This window comes from Patagioenas fasciata, chromosome 4, assembly GCF_037038585.1.
Source record: "Patagioenas fasciata isolate bPatFas1 chromosome 4, bPatFas1.hap1, whole genome shotgun sequence".
NCBI classification, from domain to species: Eukaryota; Metazoa; Chordata; class Aves; order Columbiformes; family Columbidae; genus Patagioenas; species Patagioenas fasciata.
The window spans coordinates 59,588,377-59,613,327 of NC_092523.1; the positions used below are offsets into that span (position 1 = coordinate 59,588,377).

The 24,951-nt window shown below is 36.6% G+C and overlaps 1 protein-coding gene across 2 annotated transcripts in view; it reads right to left on the reverse strand.

The window, feature by feature from the left end:
* Nucleotides 1–2,959: 2,959 nt before the first annotated feature.
* The window catches only part of EDNRA (endothelin receptor type A), a 34,734-nt gene continuing 12,742 nt past the window's right edge, over nt 2,960–24,951 (reverse strand). For both annotated transcript variants that reach the window (XM_065837916.2, XM_065837917.2), the window contains exons 3-8: nt 19,226–19,353; nt 13,540–13,738; nt 9,556–9,708; nt 7,291–7,424; nt 6,783–6,891; nt 2,960–4,954 (exon numbers count right to left, since the gene is read on the reverse strand). In XM_065837916.2, coding sequence (XP_065693988.2) covers nt 4,814–4,954; nt 6,783–6,891; nt 7,291–7,424; nt 9,556–9,708; nt 13,540–13,738; nt 19,226–19,353 — 864 coding nt within the window. In that variant the 3' untranslated portion in view covers nt 2,960–4,813. The remainder of the gene's footprint in view (nt 4,955–6,782; nt 6,892–7,290; nt 7,425–9,555; nt 9,709–13,539; nt 13,739–19,225; nt 19,354–24,951) is intronic.

The following is a 24,951-nucleotide window of genomic DNA, read 5'->3' on the forward strand; positions in this document are numbered from 1 at the left end:
TTCTAATCTTCCCGTATGTTTAAAATATATAGCAGAATGCATGTTCTCTTGTATGACTTAGAAATGCTCAGTCTTTTTACTCCCAAGGAGTGAGAAAGCATGTGATTAAAGTAAAGGCCTTATTCTGAGTTGTACCCACTATTTCCAAATCATTTATTTCAGAGCAGTTTGGAGATACTCAGTTACTCTGAGAAATGTGGGCAGAGTCTTGTTGAAGAATGGAATAAATTAATTTTTTCTTATCAGTTTTAACACTAATGAGGCTGCAAAACTGTGACTCAAGGAACAGTTCATTTGAGAAGCAGTGGTATCTATACAGGGAAAAAGCTGGTTCTAGATGACATACCAGAAGTCAATTAATTTCATCTTCCTTTTTAGAAACTGGAGATGACCTACTTTTTTTATTTAGTTCTTATCTTCCTTTCCCACACTTGCACTAATGATAAACTGTTTCTTTTAAAGCCGCATTTTAAACATGCCTGGGTTTGTTAGTTTGGTTTTGTTTGTTTGGTTTTGGTTTTGTTTTTTTTTTTTTTCCTATGCAACTTGGGAATTATTTCTGTTCTGTAAACTTTTTCTGTGTCTTTCCTTACTCTGTCTTTGAAAGGGTGGGGATTGTAAATTAGGGATACTTTGCAGAGCCAAGCTTTGCACAACTGATTGTCTGGAAGAAATTTTGCAAGGCAATGTTAGCATGCAGTCTGAGTGTGTTTCTTCTAATGAAAATGCATGCTTTGCCTCAGGGACATTTGAGCAGAAATCTGTTCATAAAAATGCAGCAGAATTTGAATGTGTACCATGTCTTCTCATAAGCTGAACCCGTAAGGCTTCAGAGAATCAAATGATTTAGTAACAAGATTGCAGTAAATATGCAAATGATGAGAAAGAAACAGGAAAAAAGCAAGTAATTCCACAAGCAATAGAACGTATGAATACTGTTCTCCAAGAATTTGTGTGTTGTGGTTTGACTCTCAGATGTCTTACAAGTTGCAATCTTTGATCAAAGCTTTTGCTGTAGCTGTAATGTTTATAACATCTCTCCATCGTGCGAATTTGTTGAGTACATATAAACTCAATTTCAGCAATTTTCTGTGTAGAGCATAAGCAGGACCTTGTTCTTCTACCCACCGTGCAGTTTCTGTCAAATTCTCTGGAATATCATTATGATGATAACTCTGTTCTGTAAAATTTATTGAAATTGCGTAGGGGGCTAAGGTCAAGTCTGAAGCACAGCTTCATATTTAAATAAATAAACAGAAACATATGTAAAAGTGAAAACCTATGTATGCTGTATCTTTGAAGCAAATAAGTATAACATATAGTAAAGAGGAAATGTTTAGCAAGATAGCTTGAAATAAATTCATATTGAAAACAAGGAGAAAAACTGGATTCTAAAATTAAAGTCTGTGAAGTGTTTGAAGTTGAGATGTGAGACTGTATATAAAGGAAAATGGTCAATGAAATTTTAGACTGACTAGACTGAAAATAGTTGGGAATTGTGAAGTCAACAGAAAGATGGTTGTGATAGTTAAATGGATTTTTATTATCATGAATAGATATTATTAAGAGTGTGAGAATTTAATCTGAAACTTACGGAATACAGATCCTGTCAACTGCAGAAAAAAGCTAGGCTTGGTTCACCTGCAGAGAATGCAAACGGCAGACATAAAAACACTTATGAAGTATGAGGAGGATGGAAGGGTATGTGTTGTTCTGATATAAAAGAGAAGGCAGCTTCTGTGCAACAGCAGAGCAAAATCACAACTAAACCTACACTGGTTTTGATGCACAAAGAGAAATGCCAGAGCATTTTTTTGCAGAACTTGGCAGAAAAAGGAAAGGTTAAAATTAAACATGGTTGAATTTCAGAACTGTGGAAGATTTCTGTTGGTTCTTTTGAAAACGTTGCTTCTTCAGAATTGAGGGTAGATACAGGCCTAGGAGGAATATACCATTATCACTGGGAACAGAAGGAGAGAATATAAAAAGTACGTACCTTAGTAAATTTTACAGAAACAGTTCCCCCTTCACCATAACCACCAGATCATAACAGCCTTTGTCCTTATGATTGGTTTCTGAGTGGGAGCAGCAATCACCAGTGAAAATAAAAAAAGAGTATGCATGGCAAAACAGAGTGTAAGACCTCCAAGACCTCACTTGTCACTGTTATTTAGGCTCTGTCTTGTCCTTCCATTGGCTGGAGGAGATGTTTTGAGGATCACCAATTAGTTTTTGCAGTCTTTGATCCCTAAGTAAGCTTCCAAAAATAATTCTAAAGCATTCTAAAAAACACCTCTCACATCTGTTAGATATCTTACCCTCTTTCTTTCTTTAGTTAAAAAGTTTCATATTTTATAATGCTGTCACTAAGATCAGTCAGCTCTTTGGGGAGTAGGAACATGTTTTTTCCACCTACGCTGAACTGACTTAAGAGTATGTTTTGTGTGTGCATATGCATATGTCTTCGCCACATAGTAGAGCCAGCTATTGGTTTGAAAGCAATGGATGTTTGCACTGTTAATTCTGGAAGGAAAACTTTTAGCCTTTCATGACTTGTATTTGGCATCAGTGCTGCTAAAGCCTAAAAATGGTCAGCTTGAGAGCCTGAAACTTTTGCAGGTAGATGCCTTTTTTTTGTAAAAAATAAAGAGTCCTGAAGTTTCTGTCCCAGATTGTGTCTACTGCTAACAGTCTTATGTAGACAGGTCAAAAAGATTGTCTCTGAACAATCAGATTATTGGTTTGCTGGTATACTATGAATTTTTTGGTCAATCTAACCATCAGATAAATAACAGAAGAGGGGAATATGAACAAGGCTTTTCCTGCCTTGAAATAAAGAAGTGGCGATTTACAACTTAAATCCATTCCTCGTGTCTGTTTTCTGTTTACCTTTATCATCTGCTCAAGACACTCTGTCAAAGGAGCAGCGCAAGTGTCAGCATATAAAGAGACCCAGTAATTCAACATTCTCAAAGGAAAGCATTGTTACTCATTTGCTATTATTTTGATACAGCTTGAGGATTAAATGTTTTGAATAAAATTCAGCCAAGTCTCATTCAATACCGTGCTCTTAGGCACTACTACAGAGCACTGTCAGAAGACTATATCTAGGTTTAAAACATATGAACATAAATTTGTCTGTATTTATACATACATATATGTCACAGAGACAAAAGCACGCACAAAAATACATAAACCATTTTAAATAACTTTTTTTTTTTAATATCCTTTAGAAGATTTGTGTGAATGTAAACATTTAGGAAACTTGTGCAGCAGAAGTCACTGTAGCCACTAGTATTTTGACCTTGTAAATAAAAATATGCAGGATTATATCTTTCACTTGAAATGTAACGGATATTTTAAAATTTGTGGAATTTTACTTACTGCTTCTCAGCTTGGCACAACAGATGCTATAAAGGTCCTAGCAGATTTGTGCATAAGAAGTATTATATATGACACCACACTATTTAATTCCATGATTTAATGATAGGCTAGCTATTAAATTTTTTTAGAGCCAAACAAGGAATATCTTGCTTTGTAACCATAATGGATGGGAATAATAAGTAAATCACCAGTTTACACGTATGCAAGCAATATTTTCTATATATTATTAATAGCACTTGTATGGCTAATAATTCTAATAAACTATCAAACCCCATTAAAATCTTTGAACGTTGTGAGAGTAAGACAAAAAGCTCTGTAAGCATAAGGCACAAAATATCCTTGTGTAGATCTGACTGTTATGGACTTCCATAGTTCCGCATTCACTGTGACTATAACCTCATATTCACAATGTATAAGTAGTGTTGCGCATAGCTGCTACAATAATAACCACATTCTCAGAACTCTTTGAACAGCTTTAATAATGTTACACTGTGTTCCACTGACTCTCATTTCAACTTAGATTTAATGCAGCTATAGTCTAAATAGATTAATAGGTTCATATTTTTCAAGAATTTCTATGATATGTTGATTAAAAACACATTGTAAGGTGCCCCTCTGTGGGCATCTTTCATTACTTTTGCTAATATAGATTATGTTTATTCTGTTTATTTTGTGCAGAGCATTAGAATACATAACACAGTATAGTACTGTGTTATTAATACCTCTTTTTTGGTATTAATCTGTGCTTAAGTGCCAAATGTTGATGCTACTTTAAATAGTCTTTTCATGTTTTTGAATACTGAAGTGCTACAAATGTGAACTGCCCAGCTAATGTCCTGATCCTTTGTAACATAAGTAAATAAAACACTGGTGTGGATGTAAACGTTTTCCAACATAAACCTGAAAAACAACAACAACATGCAAAACATACTGGTGCATGGAATATATCCACCACAAAAAACAAACAAACAAACAAACAAACAAAAAAACCCCAAACTAGTTAAAAGACAAATGGCCAGAAAGAAAATACAGTCACAGACAGATTCAATTTTGAAATCTCCTGAAAAATTCAGGAGTGATTAATTCTAGGTTACAATCAGGTAAAAGATTGTTTTGTATCAGTCACAGACACTGGACAGTTCCTGCTTGGTTCAGAAGAGCAAACCACCTGTGTAGCCCAAGTCAGTTTTTTCGTGTCATAATCACATCAATATAATTTGCAGAGACTGAATTACCATCCAGTGGATATCAGTTCACAGAACTCCACAGTTATAGTCAGTCAATCTACCCAGTCACCTCTACAATTAGGTACAAGGCTGCACATGGCTGAATTGATTATGGAACAGTCACTGGGCTTCCTGTTGAAATAGCTTTTTTGAGACCTTTTTTTTTCCTGTTTGATTCTGAAGTGGTATCAGAGTCCTTATTTTCAGTTCATGCTGTCTTTATGGCTGCTTCGATCTGTATTGTGATTGTTTAGTTCTTGATTTTTCCACTGAATGCTTGTTCCGTTCATGGGCACTGAAGTCACTAGACTTTTAGACTGGGAACAGCAACAGCAAAGACATGACTGGAAATTAAAAAAAAAAGAAAAAGGTTAACACAAATGTATCAATTCTATGCAGATTGCATGCTATATCTTTTATTCAGAAATAAACAGACAATTCTGATAGCTGCACCCAGGCAAGTTTTTTGTCCTAGAATACAAACAATTCTTGTGACTAAACATCACAAATGCAGCAAATTAGGCCTGGCCTGTGTCTCTTATTTAAGAAAAACTTCCACTGTATCAAAAGGGAAATTCGTCTGACTAAGGTAAATAGATTGAGAACTAACACAGAACTTAATACATATTGTAAGAGCTGGGTTGTTTTTCCCTCTTTCTCACTGCACTTCAAACTTAAGGATCAGCATGCTCCTTAGCATGTAAGAGAAAATTCTCCGGCCCATGACTTAGGTCTCATCTTACATCTTAAAAGGAGACAAACTTGTTTACGAAAAGAGACAGTAGATATATTGAGGTGTATAATTTTTCACAGTTAAAAACAGAAGATCATTCAGGATTGTACTCCCAGGTTCTTCACAGGCTGGTATGTTCAGGTGTTTCTTCTGAAAGGAGCAGAAAATATTCTTCAGCTATCCTCCCCTCCCTTCAGGAAAACTAGTACCTAATTCTGTGTAGATGGTATCTCTGAACTCAAGGAGAAGTTGTAAAGCCAGACTTAAGATATAGGTACTATCTATCTATGAGTGGGTATGTAAAACAGCAACAGAGGTAGGGTGAGAAACTCAAATATGAAATGGAAAGATTACCTGGATTCATGACCTTGGTACTAGAAGGGAAAGGGTAAGCTATAATGAGAAACTTGGAAGGATTAAATAATTGCTGAAAATTCTTCAATTAGAATTATTGGATGGTAATTTTATTTGGAAGAACAAATGGAAAGAATGAACTAATGATATGAGGAGCAGCCTGGTAGTACCCACTGTTACTTCTCCCTTTCACTTGAGGACAAGTTCAGGCATAGTATCCTCTCCACAGTTCCCAAATGAAGTAGGGGACTGTGAAAAGGAAAGTTGCCTTCTTATTTATGATGTGGAAATACTCCCTTAAAATAGTTTGTACGTATGAGCAGGCTACAAACAGATATTCCCTATTTTAATAATTTCTTATACTTTTTCAGTAGCTTAAGTTGCCTATTTGGAGACTTAAAATATAGTGGTTCAGTCCTGTCATAATTTTTCTTTGCAGATAGAAAGGAGTCAGTCTTCCATTTCGCTACTTTCTTTACCAGTTTATGCTCTCATTTTCTCTCTTCCTGTATTGCTTTATTAGGCGAATAGGTACTTGTACAGGCACAGTGTCACAAGGCAATTATTTTGGCCTTAAAATATGTTTTTATCTGTAAGAACTAGAAAAATGCAGGTAAAAGCGATAATGCGTGTTTAATTGCAAAAGTCAACTCAGGTGCCTGCTTTGGTATTCAAGCCTGAACATTTTAGATGTTAATGGGATTATTTTACTGCAGGCAGCTTGGGGTCCTATGTTTGTGTTCCTTGTCTTCATCTAGAGTGGGAAATATGTCATCAGTCAAATTTTATTTTGTGTACATGTCACATACAAATAGTTCTTACAAGAGCGTGTCTATCTCAGTTTAAATGTTTACATATGAGGACTATGTCAAACTTATTTACTGGTTTAGCATTTCAGATAAAGTGAATAGTTCCACTTTCCATTTGGTATATGTGCGATGAGAGCTGCTAGTTGGTAAACTAGACAATTTAAAATCTCTCATTCCTTTGCATGCCTCTTCTCCCAGATGCGGAAAATTAATAATAATTAAGTAGTTTAATACAGTTCATCAACTGGGCATAAAATCCTATCAAGAAGATCTTACCTGAAAACAGTTTTTAAACTTCTTGCTCACAAAATACAGAGCTATTGGGTTTATACAAGAGTTCATGGTTGCCAGGTTGATGCTGATGTAATCCAATGGCAGCAAGAAACTAGCCAACAAAAGAGAAAGTGAAACATTTAAACTGTTCAAATACTGTAGAAGCATCCATGCTCTTTGTAGTTACAATGCTTTCTATCCCAGAAACTAATCCTCTCTTACCTAATAATTCCCTCAGTCTAATCCTGCACCACGCCAGGTCTATAATAGCCTGACTCACAGAAGTTTAAAAAAGCCAGAGGAAAGCGATTGCAATGGTGATAGTTAACATTTATTGAAATTAGGCTACCCCATTAAAAAAACCTCTGAAAATGGATGTAGTCATAAAATAAAGTGTTTACTCTTCTAACACCAAAGTTGCATGCACAGTGACATTTCTAACAGAAACTCCAAGTGTGTAGTATTATATTTTTTCAGTATAAACAATTGATTGACATAGAAAATTAAGTACCTGAGCAGTTCACATCTGCCAGGGTCTCTTTCGTTGTATACCATTTTCTTCAAAATTCGGCTCAAATGGAGAGGGAACCAGCAAAGAGCAAAAATCACGACTAAACAGAAAACTGTCTTTGCAACTTCTCGACGCTAGAAAAAGGAGTAAAGAGAACTATGACTGAGTGCCTAGTTCATACTGGTAGGTGATTGTAGTATAGTGATGTTGACAGCAAAGTAAGTAATCTAGATAAAGTGTGCAAGGATTCCCGAAGTGTAGCTTCCAGACTGCCTGGTGTCCCTGTACTAACTTTTATGGGGCTTGTCATGTTCTTGATTCTGACTGTTCTCAACAGAACCTGCTCATCACTGACAGTGGAGCAGCTGGAGCACACAAGTCATTGCCAGGACACTGTAGATGTTAGCCAAGGAAAATCCACTGCTGGGCTTTCCTGAACCTGACTGATTTCCCAGTCCTTCTTATTCCTCTACACTGGATTAGTTTTATCTCAGTCCCTCAGATAAATCTCTTCCTTCAAAAACACAGATACTCTGCAAGAAACCTTTTTCATGTATGAGAGAAACTGAGATCACACCTGCTTGATAACCCATGTGTACCTAATCCTTGATGTGGGACAATTTGTAAGCCCAAGGCACCTAAATCAATTGGCAATAAAAGTTCCATTCAACCATGTACCTAGTCTGGATGTCACATTCTCTCTGATTTTATATTTAGTATCCATCATGTTACATAAGGGGATACTGCACAGTATATTACTTTTTCTATGTGATCCTTGCTATGTGATTGTAATGTTCTTAAGTAAACAGTTTCTCTACAAAGAAAATTTTAGAAATGTCTATATTACAGTTTAGTCTCATAATACTTAGTCAGGAAATAATTTAAATTTAATAGATATTTTATATGGCTCCAGTGATTTACAGACAGTTTAGGGTTTTGCTGACAATGCATACCAATGGTGTTTGGTAGTCATGGATTTGATAGAGAGAAGCATATGCAGGGGTGAGAATACCACTTCTGGAACTGCCACCATAATGTAATAATATCAACATTAAAAAACTTGAAGACAAATGTATGAATACAGTAAGTGTTGTGAGGCTTTGAATTCTACTATTATTTTTTCTTCTTTCTTAACATAGCAGTATTTATCTAAATACAAAAAAAGATCATAACTAGACATTGATGTGTACAAGGCTGTAGGGAAAGAAGGGAAGAAAGAAGGGCAAAAGGTGACAGTTAAAAATACAAGCATTTGTAAATAGTGGAATAAATTCATCCTCCAGCAACCAGTCCAAATAGTTTTCTGGGCACTACACATCATGATGGGAAAGCTGGAGGGTGGATTCCTTGGTACATACCATTCTAGTCCTAATGGGTGGAGTAGATTGTGTGTAGCCCTAGGACAGACCGTGTTGCCGGCCCCGGGACCCTGATGAGCGGGAAAAGTGGAGGATCTGCACAAGGGGAGGATCTTCTGGTTTGCCCTGATCTGGAATGAACCAGCGAAGGAGGAACCTTGGAGACAACTCACTCCAATGCAGAGGGGACTACTTTAGGGATTCACATCTGTGAATGTGGAATTTAAAAGAGTGGAATTTGAAAGAGTGGAATTTGAGGGGCTGATGTTAGCGCAGGGGAAAAGCTACTGATTGTTTTTGAAATTTCAGCTAGGAATTAAGCATCAGGCAGTGCTGCAAAAACAGCTAAGTGAGATCTGACAATTCTGTGAGTGACTTTATTCTATGATCATTTGTTTGTACTAGTCTCTTGTTGCTTCTTTCAAAGCAGCTACAGTAGTGGTAATGCAAAAGTGCAATAACCCTGAAAAAAAGAAACCACTCTATTCTAAACCAGGTTGTTCTACAATTGCTTTTTATATGAAACTAAAGTTGCATATCAAAGTGTGCCAAAAGTAGGGGGGACCCATGGAGTAATTTCTTTGTGAATAAAAATAAATTTTTTTTGGCAAATCTTTGTAACTAAATTTCAAAGCATTTAGCCAGTAGTGATCTGAGGTTAAAGAGCAGGAGAGCACAACTGTCATACATACTTAACAGAAGAAAGAAACTGGCTCATTTCCTCAGTGTGCTGTCATCAGTATCTCCTTTAGTCTTATATTCTGGGTTCGAATGAATACCTTAACTTCATAAGTAAGCTACATAGATTTCTGTAATTTACTGGATACAAGGACACTTTGGAACATTTCTAAGCTAACCCAAAGAGAGAAGAATAGTATTTTCAAACATTGGTGTTCCTAATATTTACCTGCTTAAGGTGTTCACTGAGAGCAATTCTCAAGTTGCTGTTTCTTCTGTTTAACATTTCACAGGTCATTAGCGTATAAAAGATGGCAGTACATGCCAGTGGCATGCAGAAATAGAAACCAAACAGCCACCAATCCTTCGCATCTTTGTAAAACTGTAGATAAAGAAAAGAGAAGATGTTTTGTAATGATTCAATGGGAAGTACCACAGAAAGGTCTTAAAAGGCTTGACAGTTGTTACACTGGTATCTATCTGTTGGTAAACAGCACAAATTACGTAAACTTTCTTACCACTGATCTGTTTTGGTCCAACATCAAAATGGGGATTGTGGCGGTGTAAGCATTTTACTTTACGGATAGCCTGCTTGTACCTTTGTTGCAATCTGTCTTGGTTTGGAATGAATTTCTTTTGATTGTGCTTGTAAATGTGAACATTTACACTCATTCATGAAAACTGGTATCCAGTTTCATGAAAGGGGCATGCCAGAACATAGACAAGGGTCAGTTTGTGATAACAAATTTTATTAAAAGCCTGTCTCAGGAAATGCCATGTACCTCTATGGCTTCTGTCCTGATTCCAAAAAAGGAAAATTCAGAATGTCTTGTAAGTTTAATCACCTTTTGTTATCAGTGAAAAGACTAGTAGTTAATTTGCTTATGTACAGGGCAGACAGGAGCCACTTCCTAAGTGTTTGGCTGATACATGCAAAGCTTTGGCCAGGTGGCTTCTAGTGGCACAGTTACTTTTGCGTTTTGTGACGGGACACTGAGGGACTTGATAGAGAAGCAGTACTTTGCTGTGTAATTTTAAATGTTAGGTGTGATTTAAGACATGGTTTAAGTTAATACACTTATGTATTATGGGAAATACTATATTTGACAAAACATTTAAAATTAATTGTTTCTGTAGACAATTACATTTTCAGACTTGAGAAATTATTGTATCTTGTTGTTTAACTTCTATGCTCAGACAGAATTTTGCACTGAAATATGATATTTTAAATACTTCCTGTCTCTGTGTTATTAGTCACTGAGATGGATGTGTGTAAAAGGGGACCTTCTTTCTCATAATCTGTCCCCTAGCTTGTTTATTCCTGGCGGATGTGCTCTTGTAACATCACAGTTCCCACACCAAATGTCAAAATGCTAATAACGGAGGATTATAGCAGTCCTGCTTCAAAAAGTCAAACTTTGAGATCTTTACATTTAAAACTGAACAATACTAAACTTTGAAATATGAAAAAAATGAATGCAATTAACAGAGTAGTATTTAATAATCTTCTTTTTAAATCTGCTTTAGTTACACTAGAAAGTTGATTTACTATGGAAAAGGGAATTCTTTTCATTTTTCTTCCTCTGCCCCAACACAGCTGCTTACAGAGTTTGCTAATTTACCATATGCTGTCGGTATCTAGGTCACAACCCCACCCCACAGGACACTTTGAATTCTGTTGGTTAGTTCGTTTCCTCCTCCTCATTAGCCTGAGTCCTGCGTGAGGAGGGGCTACAGTCTGCTGCATAATTGCACCGTCCTTGGGGGCTGAATTTCCCCCAGTGGGAACTGAGCTGCTGCCAGAAACAAAACAAAACAAAAAACAATGTGCTTCATATTTTAAGAGTTTGTTCTGAGAAGAAATCTAATTACCACTTATTCTACAGAGAAAAAGATTACAAATACATGGAGACAGTTATATTTTTTTTGTGGTAAATTCCTCCAAATAACGCTAGAATCATATTTGTTGTGCAGCACAGCAAAATGTGTACTGTATGAATCCATGCTATGTTTGCAAGCAAAACTTCCTGTCATATCAGTCTACCAGCTTTCATTAACGTTGCTTGTCAGTCAGGAACACACAAACACACAGTTCCGTCTCACAACTCTGACCAATGCATCCATTCTGTATGAGGACCTGGCTTTGTGAAGTTACAAAACATACATGAAAATGTCTGTAAATGATTAATTGTGGAATCTGAGTTTCACAAAGCTTACATCAAAGCACAAAATTGGGTTGATTTAAGAGAAGTAGACATTCTTTTGTTTGTCTTAAAAGCCCACATGGAACTGGTTTTCTACAGGAAATGTGCATTTTGAACAAGTTTCCTAGTTCACTCAGTCTCTTGGGAATCATCGTCTAGCATGAGTCTTTTAAGTCTTTCAAGGATAGCTTTAAACATGAATAAAACACCTATTAAAACCAAAAGTTAATCACAAATCCTTGCCTAATTTTAATAATTGTTTATTGTGGTTTTTGTGGTAGTAAATTATATAGTTAAGGTTAAAATGGTATTTCCCTTTTAATCTCATATTTGTACTTGCTTGCAATGCACTGAAACACAACACTCTCCATTTTGACTTGACACATCCAACACTTACTCTCAGCTTGGATGTAAAAGCTGGTTTGTTTCCTTGAAAACTGAACTGGTATGGAGAGATTTAGAGCTTTTGAGTTATGCTGAGCAAGTAAAATACACTAATTACTGATAATAAAACAAAAAAAGCTATTCTACTTACCATATTAAGAACAGAACAATAAAGTTAGCATGTCTATGGAATACCTGAACTGTAGTGTTTATGAGAAAAGGGAAAACTATTATTTTTCTTAGGGTGGGAGGAACTGGAGATTGTCCAGGCACATTTATGGAGAAAAACAGCCATTACAAAAGGAAAATGTGCTGCAGTGTGCATTTCATAAATCATATTCTTATAACTACAGTATCTACAGTCATATAGTTTGTAGAGTTTAGAAACAAGGATATAGTAAGTTGTGGGCAGTGCCACTGTTTTCACCGGCATTAATTATTTCCATTAGGGAATTGCTTTTGTTTTCTCTTGCTATTGTATCTTGCTCTTTCTGCCATCCCTGCAATCTGTGTAACCCTACTAAAGTTGGGCATGTTCCTCTGAAAAACACTAGTCATCCACTCTTTTTATTTTCTAAATTTCTTAGCTCCATTTCACCCTACCCTTCCCAATTCTAGCCCAAGCCATGCTCTGATTCAATAAAAGGAGAGGTGCCAGACATTCAAAAAAAGAGAAACTTATACTCTCTAATGAAAAATTCTAGTTCAGAAAAAATGTGGAGTTCCCCTCAAGACTTAAGACCTTGCACTATCTGCCTGTTCAGAAACAAAAGAGAACATTACTCTTCTTATATTGTTGGGTGAATGGTGGCTGGCCCTTCTTTGTGTTCACGAAGAGAAAATTAAGACACTACTTATCCTTTTCTTAGTGTAAGGCCAGGCAGAAAATCACTATTCCCCTATGCAGTAAAGATGTATTAACTCCGCAGTGACTACTTGCCTGACTTGCTTTGAACAAGCTAATGTGGGTATTGGCAACTGTTAAGCTGCAGTGGCACAGAGTGTGAGAACTTTGTGCCAAAGAAGCCTGGTGTGGCTCAGGCACTTCTCTTGCTCTTGAGTTGCTGTATCTAGATGACAGCTAGCTGTGCCCAAGCTACCTAGATTGGAGATAGGAGTCTGCCAGATTATAGTAATAATTTCTTATAAATGAAGGGATTATTCTCTGACTTTGTAAGTGCATATAGCAAAGGAAAAGTTATGTTAGAGCATGGCCCCACCCTTTTCTTTATCAGCCGAAAGAGCTGGCTACTGCATACAAAATGATGACTCATCCTGATAAAACACGGGTTTTGACAGTTACAAGCTCCAGGGTGTTACACCTAGAAACACAATACCTTCCAAGGCTCTGGCTACACTGATACATCTCTTGATGGTACTTTAAGCAGGCCTGAATTGCAAATTTCTGTATTAAGAATAAGTAACGAAGAAATGAAAATGTTGTAAAGTATCTCTGAACGAAAGCAGAGACAGGTCACTGTAAATGAAGGATCCTCTTTGCTCCAATATACATTGGAATACGTTTAGTACTTTAATGGATGAATAAAGCGTATTACAATCCAGTACCTTAATTGTCTAACCTATGTACTGTGGATTCCAAAAAGAAAATAAAGGCTGTTACTTACCAACATAAATTTGTTTGTAGGATTGAGCATGCAGGTAACGTAACCTTCATCCTTGTATCTGAAAGGTACCACAGCAAAACCAATGGCTTCTGGAATAGCCAGTATAAAGGACAGAAGCCAAATGGAGAAAATTTCAATAGCAGTGATCATAGGGATTCCAATTCCCTGAACACGGCTCCAGGAGGCAACTGCCCTATACCTGAAAGAGACAGACATTAGTTCCCAACCTTCAGTTTCTCCCTCAAATTCAAAGATCTTGGTAAATTTTGTATATTAAGTAAAATCCTAGACATCTTAGACTTGTATTGCTTGTTTTTCCTGCCTGTTCCAGGGGCTCTGCCAGCTGTCAAGCCACCTAGGACCCAGCAAGAACACATCAGGGGGTGGATAGCAGAGAACTGGCTGCAACTGTTAGGCACAGGATTGCATGGAATTCTGTTGTGTAGACTACACTAATGATTTCTAACTAAAATAGGCAAGGTTTGTGAGGACAGACTATATTTTTTCACTACGTCAACTGATATAACAGATTAAAAAAAAAAATTCCAGGCACAAGAGCCATTCTAATATATACAAACCAGCTATCTCCTTCGCTACCTCAGCTTAACAGCAGTGCTATCTGAAGTGAGGTTATCAGCTTGCATGCAATGAGATACCGTGAAAATACTCTTCATAAGATGAAAATACATTTGTTTTATTTACACTATTCAATGTTGAAAATACTGATTTTGTGAGGCATATTCTGTATTTGCCTTAGACTACAACTGAGTGCTAGTTAGGACTTTCTGGCACTATCTCAGCCTTTGCATCACCTTTCTGATGAGAAACTGAAGTGCATGGCTACGAAGTCTGTAAATGCCAAAACCAACATATTTTCCCAGTACTTTATCCCTTAGATAGCAAGTTTCTCTGTAAAAAGTGGAATTATTGAAACCTGCTTTCCTTAGTGTATTCATCTCATAGCATCTCATGCCACCTCTATTCTTAACACCTTTCCAAGGCATAAGCCAATGAAAATATCTTCTAAAGGCATCCTTATCTTCAAAGAATATCAGAAAGGAGGGAGGCAATGGTTCACTCCTGAGGAGGAGGTCTATGGGACTGGAATTCTGAGAGCATCGAAACAAATTATATTGAGATGACTGAGAAAGTAACACTCAGCATCATATCTTCTAACACATATTTATTCAGATTAAAATTAAATTTAATTTTAAATAGTTTGTGATCCTCTCATATGTCTTTTTACCAACTATCAAATTTTGGCTTCGATGACTAAATGGGATATTCATAGAAACATAACCTTTCATGAATACTCAATACATACTCATAAGTACTCAAAAATACTCATTTCATAAATACTCAAATATTTGTGAACTTTGTAAATATAACAATTAATTCAAAATTTACTTTCTGCTGACTGGGAATTGGTCAGTCCCATCAGCTGTACAAGGTACATGGCATAATCTCATCCTTGACTGAATTATGTTCTCAGCAAACAGGGACCTGTAGACTGTACATATTTTTCAAGTACGAAATATGAGGTTTCTGTTGTGTTACCTGTGTAACTATGTAAGTGACAACACTTGGGTTGTATATGGTGAATCCAATTCTTTCCTTTCTTGCATTTTTGTACCTATTCTATTTGAGTTACATCTGTGTTGCACATGAGAAGATCAGTATACGGAGCAGTAAGGATTTGGGCCCTGTATGTATTTTACTAGCATTTTTTTTTTCATAATTGAGATAACTATCAGATAAATTATTGACTGAAGAGTGTCATGAATGGCTTCAGCTGAAGCATAAGAAGCTCAGTAATTTGCTGAATGCATATTAATCTGAAATTACTTTGATCTGTTTACTCACTGCTGTAAGTGATCTGAAAAATAGTGGTACTATAATTTTTCAAGTGGGTGTTCTGTGAGTTGTGTAATATAGAGCATCTTTGTCTAGCCACAAACCTCTCATAATTAGGAGTGCAAAAATACTGCAGAGTTTATTTCCCTCATACTTAGGAAACAAAAGACATCTGCCAGGGAACAGACATAAAGTACATGCAGCATGTGTTAGTTTTAATTCACCTATCTGAAATCTGTGTGTGAGTGATTTGTGTTACTTTTCTTCTGTTTTGTTTCGCTTTTCTCTCCAGCCTTGTCTAAAATATTCAGTTATTTTCCAGGTCATTTAATTTTCTCTTTTTAATGTTGTGGCTCCTCTTCTCTCTCCCTTTTAAATCTTCTACTGCTCATGCATTTGCTGTCAACTTTAGTACATTGTGTCCTTCAGCCGGTATTTTCTTCTCCTCCCTCTTCTCCCATTTGTAGCTATTTATTCCAACTCGATTTTCATGGACTCTGCAGTTCCTCCAACAACTTGTGTTTAGAGATGCACAATATTTAAAGACAAGGGATCATTACCTCATAAACTGTACATACATACATTTAAATATTTTGCAGTCCTATCCAGTTATAATTTGCTTGAAGCATTTCTTTCAGAAGGACATCCTGCTTTGATCTGAGAACATTAAGAATGGGACACCTTTGGCTTTCCCTGGTGGTTTCTTCTTGTAATTAATCACCCTCATTGTTAAAAATGTGTACCCTATTTCTTTTGGAATTTGTCTGGCTGAAGACTTGCTCAATAGGTATTTATTGTAACTTTCTTAGCTAAGCTAAAGACCTCATGGATATCTGATACATGATCTGTATTTCAGTACTTGGATATTATAATATGTTCAAGCAGCTTCTTTAGTATTGTTTTTCATAGGCAACAAATTGAGATTTGTAAGGCCACTGAATCATTTCTGATGCTCTTCTATGCACCCTTCATGATTTCATCATTTGGTAAAGAGTAATTCCAGAATTCTAGTTAACCTTCCAGTATTGGTCTCATTAATGCAGTATGGTTGTGGTTTTTGCTGTGGCCCAGATTAGTTTTTGGAACAGTTTGGCTGAATTTTACCATAGTGGTATCTAATCAGAATTTTAAAAGAAAATGTATTGTGGGCTTTAGGAAATTCCATCAAGGAATATATAAAAATTAAATCATGGACTGTAGCTTGTCTGTGGACTCTCAGTCCCCTATACCTGCTGTCTTACAGAGTAGGTGCTTTTGTCTCCATATTCCTTTTGACTGCATCAGAAAATTAGTAATTCAAATGGCCCACTAGTATTACGTATTTCTGTTCTGCAAGTCTCATCAGCCCTTTATAAGAGGGAAAAGTAATGCAGAAAAGAGACTTGATCAAGGGCATAAGAAGCAGTCACTGTCAAGGTCAGTAGCAGAACCATTCCTAAATGACACTGCTGTTGCTGATATTGATCTATTCTTCTTCCTTGTGAGAGATCACAGCTGTTCTTCATTTTAAAGACAGTGTGTTGGTTGCGAAGCTCTTAATACAATGAATCTCTTCGTGCTTTGTTTTAGTGGTAAAGTCTTGACTTCTCTAATACACTTACTGAAAGCTGGGCCAGATGAAAGTATTTACCCTGAGATTACTGTTCTATGCAATTTGGTATGCAGAGGAGACAAGAAGAGAGTGTATACATATGAAATCAGATCCATATCTTCACTCTTCTTCTGAAAACCATTTCTCCATCAAAATCATTGTGCCTGAGACATAAGCAAGAGTAAAAGCTTGGGAAGGGAAATATCCTTCCTCGTAATCACAGTCAGGCACTGTTTAGAAAAAGAGTCAGACTATCATCACCATCATGACCTAGAGTTTAAAAATGCCTGAGAGGCATCTGAAACAAATGTGAGCTTCCTGTGAAGGGTGAATGGCTGGTTTGATGTTTTTTGTCAGCTTCTTAAACCCTCTACGTGTGAGTGGACATTGTTCCCCTTGGGCATGCACAGTTAAACCTTAATACACTGCCAGTGCAAGTCCCTTTGTGCAAGAAGCACTAGTAATGAGTGGAGTTTCACAATGGGATATAGTCAGCAGAGAGACCGGTCCTTGTTGGAAAGGACAAACATCTTTTTCTAAATTAAGGCAGTAGTCTGCAAAAGGGACAGAGAGTCAACAATTATAAAAGCTGTGGAGCTCTGAATTCATTACACCAATTGACTCTTATCTTTTTTGCACCTCATAGAATGCATTTCCATTTCCACCCAAAATGACTATAAATGAGATATTTTTCAGGAGCTTTTAAAGAAAAAAAATAACTCGCCTGTAAACCAGAAATAGTCCAGCTGTGACAGCACAGAATTCCATATTCACTAATTTTCCGTACTAAAAAGCAAACTAACTGATGTTGAATTTTATATTAATGTGTCTATACCACTTCCACTGCCCAATCTAACTTGTTGAATGTGCTGTCAGATCCTGATTTCACAGTGATTTAATCAAGATTCATTTCATGTTAGCCAATATCAGAATCTGGCTGCATACATCTAACACATACTCTGCAACCAATTACTAGAGTAGCACCAGATGATAAAGAATATGTCCTTGACAAAGCATGTAAACTGGGGAAGTTAGTTAAATAGTCTGAGTCTGTTCTCCTACAAGATTTTATACTCAAATGGAAATGACGTGTGCTTGTTGTGAGGATTAGCAAATCAGTGGTGGTAAATATAAATATACACGCATATATAAAGAGGTAGTTTCAGCTGAGTTACCTCCAATTTATGAAAATATATGTAACAGTAGGACTAAATCTAGTGAAGCTGCATTGGTCAGAATTTATCTAGCAAACTGTTTGTTTCATATGTGCTTGATCTAGGATTCCTTAGAGCAGTCCATGGGATTGTATTTTATGCTGGGCAAATATTGTTGGAGAAATAGAATTCTTTTTATAGTTCTCAGGCTCAAATCCAGAAATAGAACACTGTGTTACAGTATTATTTTTTGTGGTTTGTTTCTGCCTTCAGTTAGTGATTTACTACTGCAATAAGGAACTCTGTCTCAGGTACAGATACCACTAAGTTACGAATCCATAGCAAACCTGGTACACCAACTTTTTATGTAAAACCAAACCAAGATTAATTTTGAAGTTCCTTTTACCTTTGCACCACCATACTAATACACATAATGTATGTTATTTATCAATATCTCTCGTATCAGAATTTCTGATATTTTGGTCTAGAACATGATCAAGTAAACTCAAGACCAATAAAAATGTGTAGCTTTAAAAGAAGTGAAGTCTTCATCTGCTATTGCCTTATATGTTTGAAGAAAAAAAGCGTAAAATAATAAAAGTGAAAAGCACCTTAGCTGTTGTCCTACCAAAAAGTTTATGTATCTTACTGAGCACTTTTAGCATTAATTTTCAGACTATAAAAGCAAGTTTCCAATGCGTTTTTCAATAAAACTTGATTACCTATTGTTTTCAAAGTAAACACTGTCCATAGGCAGTGAGTTGAAAAAATTAAGACTAAAGATTATGATCCTGTTCAAATACAAAACAAACATGAGATCATGTGAAAGAAAAAAGTCTGAATATTAAGTCAAATCCCAATACCTTTTTGTCTGATAAGGGAAATCGATGTAATGCTTTACCAGAGTTTTTAAACAGCTTTAAAACACTGTAAAGTTAATTATGGCTTCATATTATACTTTGAGCCACAGATGTGGTACTTTGTTGTAGCCAGGGTATCAAAAAGCAGAATGTAAGCATACCGAGTGCTCCCAGTTTTAGGAAGACTGCAGGGGCAAGAACAGTGTCAAGAGTAGAACATACTGTACCTGTCCACACTAAGGGCACAGAGATTAAGGACGGTGATTCCCACTGATGCCTTCTGTATAAAGGGAAGGAATTTGCAAAGAAACTGTCCAAATTCAGAATCTCCAAAAGGCCACTTCTGAGCAAGGAGCTAAAGAAAAGATATAAAATAATTAGAATACAGTAACTTTTATGTAACAATTGTCATTATTAATTTCTTGTCTTGGATGCAGCCATTGTAACCTTGAATTCTCCATACCTCAAGCATATTCTTAGCACTGAGTGAATCTGGGAAGTAACCACTGCTATAGAAATACAGAGGGTTAAAGTTTAAACTTAGGTGTTGACCTTGTACTGTTGTAATAGTAACTTGCATTGTGCATAGTGGCTTCAGCCACTACTACTGAATAATGAAAATCTAACTCAGCTCTGTCATAAGTGGTTGCAATTACCATGTCCCAGAACTAAGCAGTAAAAGCATAACTCACAGTTCATAATGAACTATCTCAGCTCCAAATTCTCATGCTGCACGCAAGTAGATTCTTGTCATTGTAAATGAACCACTATGTAACTCATGACAATATTCACTGCCAGATTCTTGAGTGTGTGGAGAAAATATGCAGGCTGTACTACAAGGCAACAGAAAGACAATATTTGGAAATATGTCAGTGAGTGGCTGGAGTTTAAATTACTATTTCCAAGGAGGCATTTACATAACAAACATGAATATGTTGATTCCTGTGAATAGTTCTGAATAATTAGCATGTAAACAGTAATCTGTTAAAGCTTTACAGAAGTATACATACAAAATACAGGATACAAAAGTATTCAGGAAAATCAAATTACAACTGACTGCAGAGTCACAGAAGATCTCCCTTTACTGGGTGCCTGGCAGTAAAATGATAGATTATTTTCAATACAAATAAATGTAATAAGAGAAAAATGATTGAGGCCATACAAAGTACTGAGCTCAAACTTAGCTGATTCCACTCAAGAAAGTGGTCTTACCACCACCATGAATAGTTAATCTGAAAACAAAGTCACAAAACCTCATCAGAATGTGAAGAGTCACTCTTGCACGACAGTTTCTTTAATCTTTTTCCCTAAGTCTCTGCTACAGAGCCTCTGTGAGGGGTAGGACACTGAGTAAGAGGTATCTCATAATCAGGGGATGTTGTATCCCCTATATAAACAGGGGTATATTTTAAGCCTTAGTAAACAAAGGCTAGAACACTGAATATTTTGATGTTACCATCTAAATTTGTAGACGTTTTTATATGCTTTAGAGGAAGACAGCAAATTATACATTATGGGGTAACAATTATAAGTCAAAGCCAAGCTTCTGAAAGCTTCTAATTCCTAACCTTGCAGAACTTTTGAAGATAGTCAGATCCAGAGCTGGGACTGTTTTATGGAACTAAAACAGATGTAAACTTCACAACAGTTTTATTTTCAAGTGCATGAGATGGAGATAAACTGGTGGAACAACAAGCGTTTCTAATAAATACAGTATGTGTTATGTGCCATAGTCTAGCTGTCTCTGGGCAAGAGCTCAAAATGCAAAAGGGAGAAAAAGGAACCATACTTTAATCTGCACAAATGCGCAGGGACTGGAACCATTGTATTCTGCATGCAAAAATTAGTTGTGTTCTTTTGATAATAAGCACAACCTAACAATCATATATTTTTAATATTTTTACAGTTAAAACTGAACAAAGATTATACTTTTTGGAATATGGTTAAATCAATAGAAATTTGGATTGTTGTTTTCAGAGTTTTCTTTCTTGCAGACACATTCTGCTAGGCCATCTTTGTACTTGAATAGACTTTTTGCTTACAGTAAGTTCACGTTTTGAGAGCAATCTTTGCAACCACAAGATCTAGCGACTTTTTTTAGTAGCAGCTTAGGCTCTGGAACACAGTCTTCTAATAAAAGTGGGTGGATTCTCTCTGCAGATTTAGAAAAACAAATTTTTGGTTATATCTCAGGACTAGAGTATTCAAAGTAAACACTTTATTTCTATTTAAATTACTGTTAAAACGAAACATACCAATCATCACTACCTTTAATAATATAAATGTTAACTATGGGGAGTTAAAATTCCCATGTGTTGTTATCTCAGTTAAGGTAGGAGTTACCTTTCTATTTTTTCACAGCATGAGTTTTTCAGAGCACTTTGCTATAGAGTACAGGATGTTTACCACAAAATGCCAAATTTGTAGGAATTCATCTTCTCTTTAGAGTGAGTCCTGATCTGGCCTTATCACATCCCCTCTTTTATATACCCATTCACCACAGTGCTAAATTACCTGTACTTTTTTTTTTTCCACAAATAATATCTCAAAAATGCTGAAAGCAGCTACATATATCTCTGTAGGACCATACTCATATTGTCATTTGGTGACTTGTATTTCAGGACAGATTTTAGCTATTAATAGCTTTCAGCCAATTGGATGTTAACACCATGAAGCAAACTTACGTGTATGACTGCTTGTTAAATAGGAAACACATTACCCGTTAGGCATTACATTTTCTACCAGATTATTTTTTCTCTTCAGCTGAGTATTAAAAGTAGATTTCTCAACATAAGCTATAGGATCAATCCAAGCTTGTCCACTCCCTGTTTCTTGAGAATTTAGAATATAATATAAACATGGTTCCATTTGCCCATGTTCTATTACTACATGTTGCTGTGTGTTTTCACGAATATTGAGAACTCTTGCCTTCTTCAAGGAGACCTGAGTGTCTTACCATCATGATCACAGCAGAGAAAATGCTAGGCCCTTGACAATGGTATTCCAGTTTAGGACAACCATATTTAATGAAAGCAAATTGCCCTTGTGCCAGAAGGCTAGGGAATGGATCACTAGGACTGCTTATTTAACTATTGTCAGTACCTTCAGTAACAAAGGTAATGAGATTATACCTGCAAGATGTTGATTAGTTCTTCTGATTTTATATGTATTTATACATGGAATGAAATACATTGAAAGCTCCAGCAGAATTATTTTCTAGATAGATTCACAATGTTATAACAGATGTGTGCAGGGCATATTATTTCCTTTTGCCTGGAACTCTGGCATGAGGCTTTAGTTTATGTTGGGGTTGTGGAAAAAATGTTGGAAAAAGAAGGGGAGATCTGAGTCTATGGTAATTATCCAACCAGTTGTAGTCATATGCAATTTCAGCACCAGACTCTTGTCTAGCTTTGCATAAAATCAAAATAGTTTTCAGGCACCTGTGGCTGAATTATAAATGGCACTGCCTGGAGAAGGAGACCGTAGCAAACTTTTGTCAGTCCCTTGTGCCAACCAAAGCCCCCAAACTGATTTATCATTATAGATAACACTTTAAAAGGCAACTGAAAGCTATCCACCCATTCATTTATGTGCACTGACTGTGGCTGTAGTGTATACCCAGCAAGAGAAATGAACAAGCACTTTGTAGTGACTGTGAAACTCTGTTACTACAAGGCAAATATTAGCTTCAAAAAGAAAAGTGTTGTACTTGAAAAAGGTTCACCAACTCATTACTCCTCATGAGGAAGCTTTATCGTGGTTCCAGCATGTACACATCTTTCCCACGCTCCAGGGAAGCTCTACTTTTTTAAGATTAAAAATATTTTATTCCTTTTGTTTCTTGCACTTTTACACTAATTGAAGTAAGATCAGTACCAAGTCTTTAGACATTCTTTTCAAGTTTATTTTAATCAAAATCACTGGTATCAGAATTAAGTTATTTGATTTTTTAAATTAACATTGCAATCATTTCTGTGGGTATACGCAGTTATCGTTCTGCATCAGCTCTGCATTCATTACTTCTCCTTGGATCAGGTGCCAGTTTTTAATTCTGTAGATATTTTTAGTTGGCAAATCTGATCCGTCTTTGGTTTTACTAATTGTACATCAAAACAAGACCATTGCCCTCTGTTCTGGCCTAGCAGGGTACTGAAACTTCAGAGGGAAATAACACATTTATTTTGTATGAAAAAATGGGCCCAGAAATGTAATTGAATTAGTCCTGACTTATTTAGGTACAGGATAAGAACTGAGACTACTGGCTCTGCTCTTTCAGTGGTTTTGCATGTTTTAATATCCAAACAAAATGAACATAAAATTTTAGCAGATTACATTTTTTCTCAATGCACATGGATAGGAGGAATCAGTCCTATCCCAACTTGTATCACAGTTCTCCATGACTTGGTCAAACGGATTGTGCTTTTGCAACCTCACTCAAAAAATCTCTGAGGTTTCAAAATAAGGCATGAGGCAAAGGAAATGCACTTTTCCCCTTGTGCAGTTTGCAACTTGAGTCTTTCATACAAGTTCAATTGTGGTGTAATTCCTGAGCGAGAAGAGTGTAGTCAACAGCATATTTTTAAAGTGAAATCAGAAACTGAGATTTCAAGGTTCTACCGTTGGTCTTAAAGAAACCTCAGCAAAGTGACCAGTCACAGCTTTGAGCATCCCCCCTTCTCTGCTGCTTTATATGGCTTCTCTGCCCTGACACTGCAGCTTGGAACAAACAAGACAGCAGCGCTGAGAACATTCCTTTGCAATGATTTTTAAATGTCATTCAGTTGATTTTATTCTACTGCTGTTGCTATTTTCTAACCCCCATTAGTATGCTAGCTGATGTACCAAACACAGATGAAGTCCCACTGTGCATCCCAAGCAATTTATATGTAGTCTAAAAGAGAGAATATTATAATCCATCCACATGAGTATTCACCAGTACATGCTTATGTCCATCCACAGTGTTTATCTAATGCTGGGCTGATACTGTGTGTTTACAGGCAGATGATGACCCTGGAGCTCAGCCCAAAATAGATGGATGGGATTAGGTGCTGGATATGAAGCATCTCTGAGCTGCTCTATAAAACTGCTTCTGTTCAACAACTACATGTCAGGAGGTACTCTCTCATCGAATCATTTTGGTTAGAAGAGACTCTCAGGATCATTGAGTCCAACCATAACCTAACTGTAGCACTAAACCATGTCCTTAAGAGCCTCATCTATGTGCCTTTTAAACACCTCCAGGGATGGCGACTCCACCAGTTCCCTGGGAAGCCTTGCCCAATGTCTGACAACCTTTTCTGGGAAATTTTTTTTTCCTAATACCCAATCTAAACCTCCCCTGGCACAATTTGAGGTTATTTCCTCACTCTGCCACATGGCACTGAGAATGAAAGCAAAGGTTTCATACCTGCCTTTCCTGCTCTAATCTCATCCTAGTGCTCTGGAGTCTCAGTTGGAACCACTGGTGTGCTGACACACAAGATCTGTTTCCCAGAAACTGAGCTGTGTTTCATTCAGATAGTGCTTGCCCCTCATGACACCTCCATGCAGGATACTCTCCTGAGTTTCATGGTGTTTAAGTGTTCAGTGATAGTGATCAAACAGCTCTGTCACAACCCTGGCAGTCATAGTTCTGCTCTGTCTTCAGCAGGACAAATAGAAATACTTTCTTTATTCCCTGACTTCTGTTACACTTATGCAGTAATGGAGACAGGGACCAAACCAGCAGGTTTCTGGTTTTATAGATAAAGACTGGTTGTATAAGTGGCCAGCATCTCCTAACTGTGGAGTAGGAGTTACAAACCCAGAGTGTTCCAGGGTGCTTTCCTTTCCTTGCTACATAGCACAGAATGAAAGACAAGAGAAATTCCTCTGTTTTTGTCAGCTCAGAAGATTTGGAGGAGGGGATGTTTGTTTTTTAAGGCTTGTTTCCTCTAGATGACATTGAGCT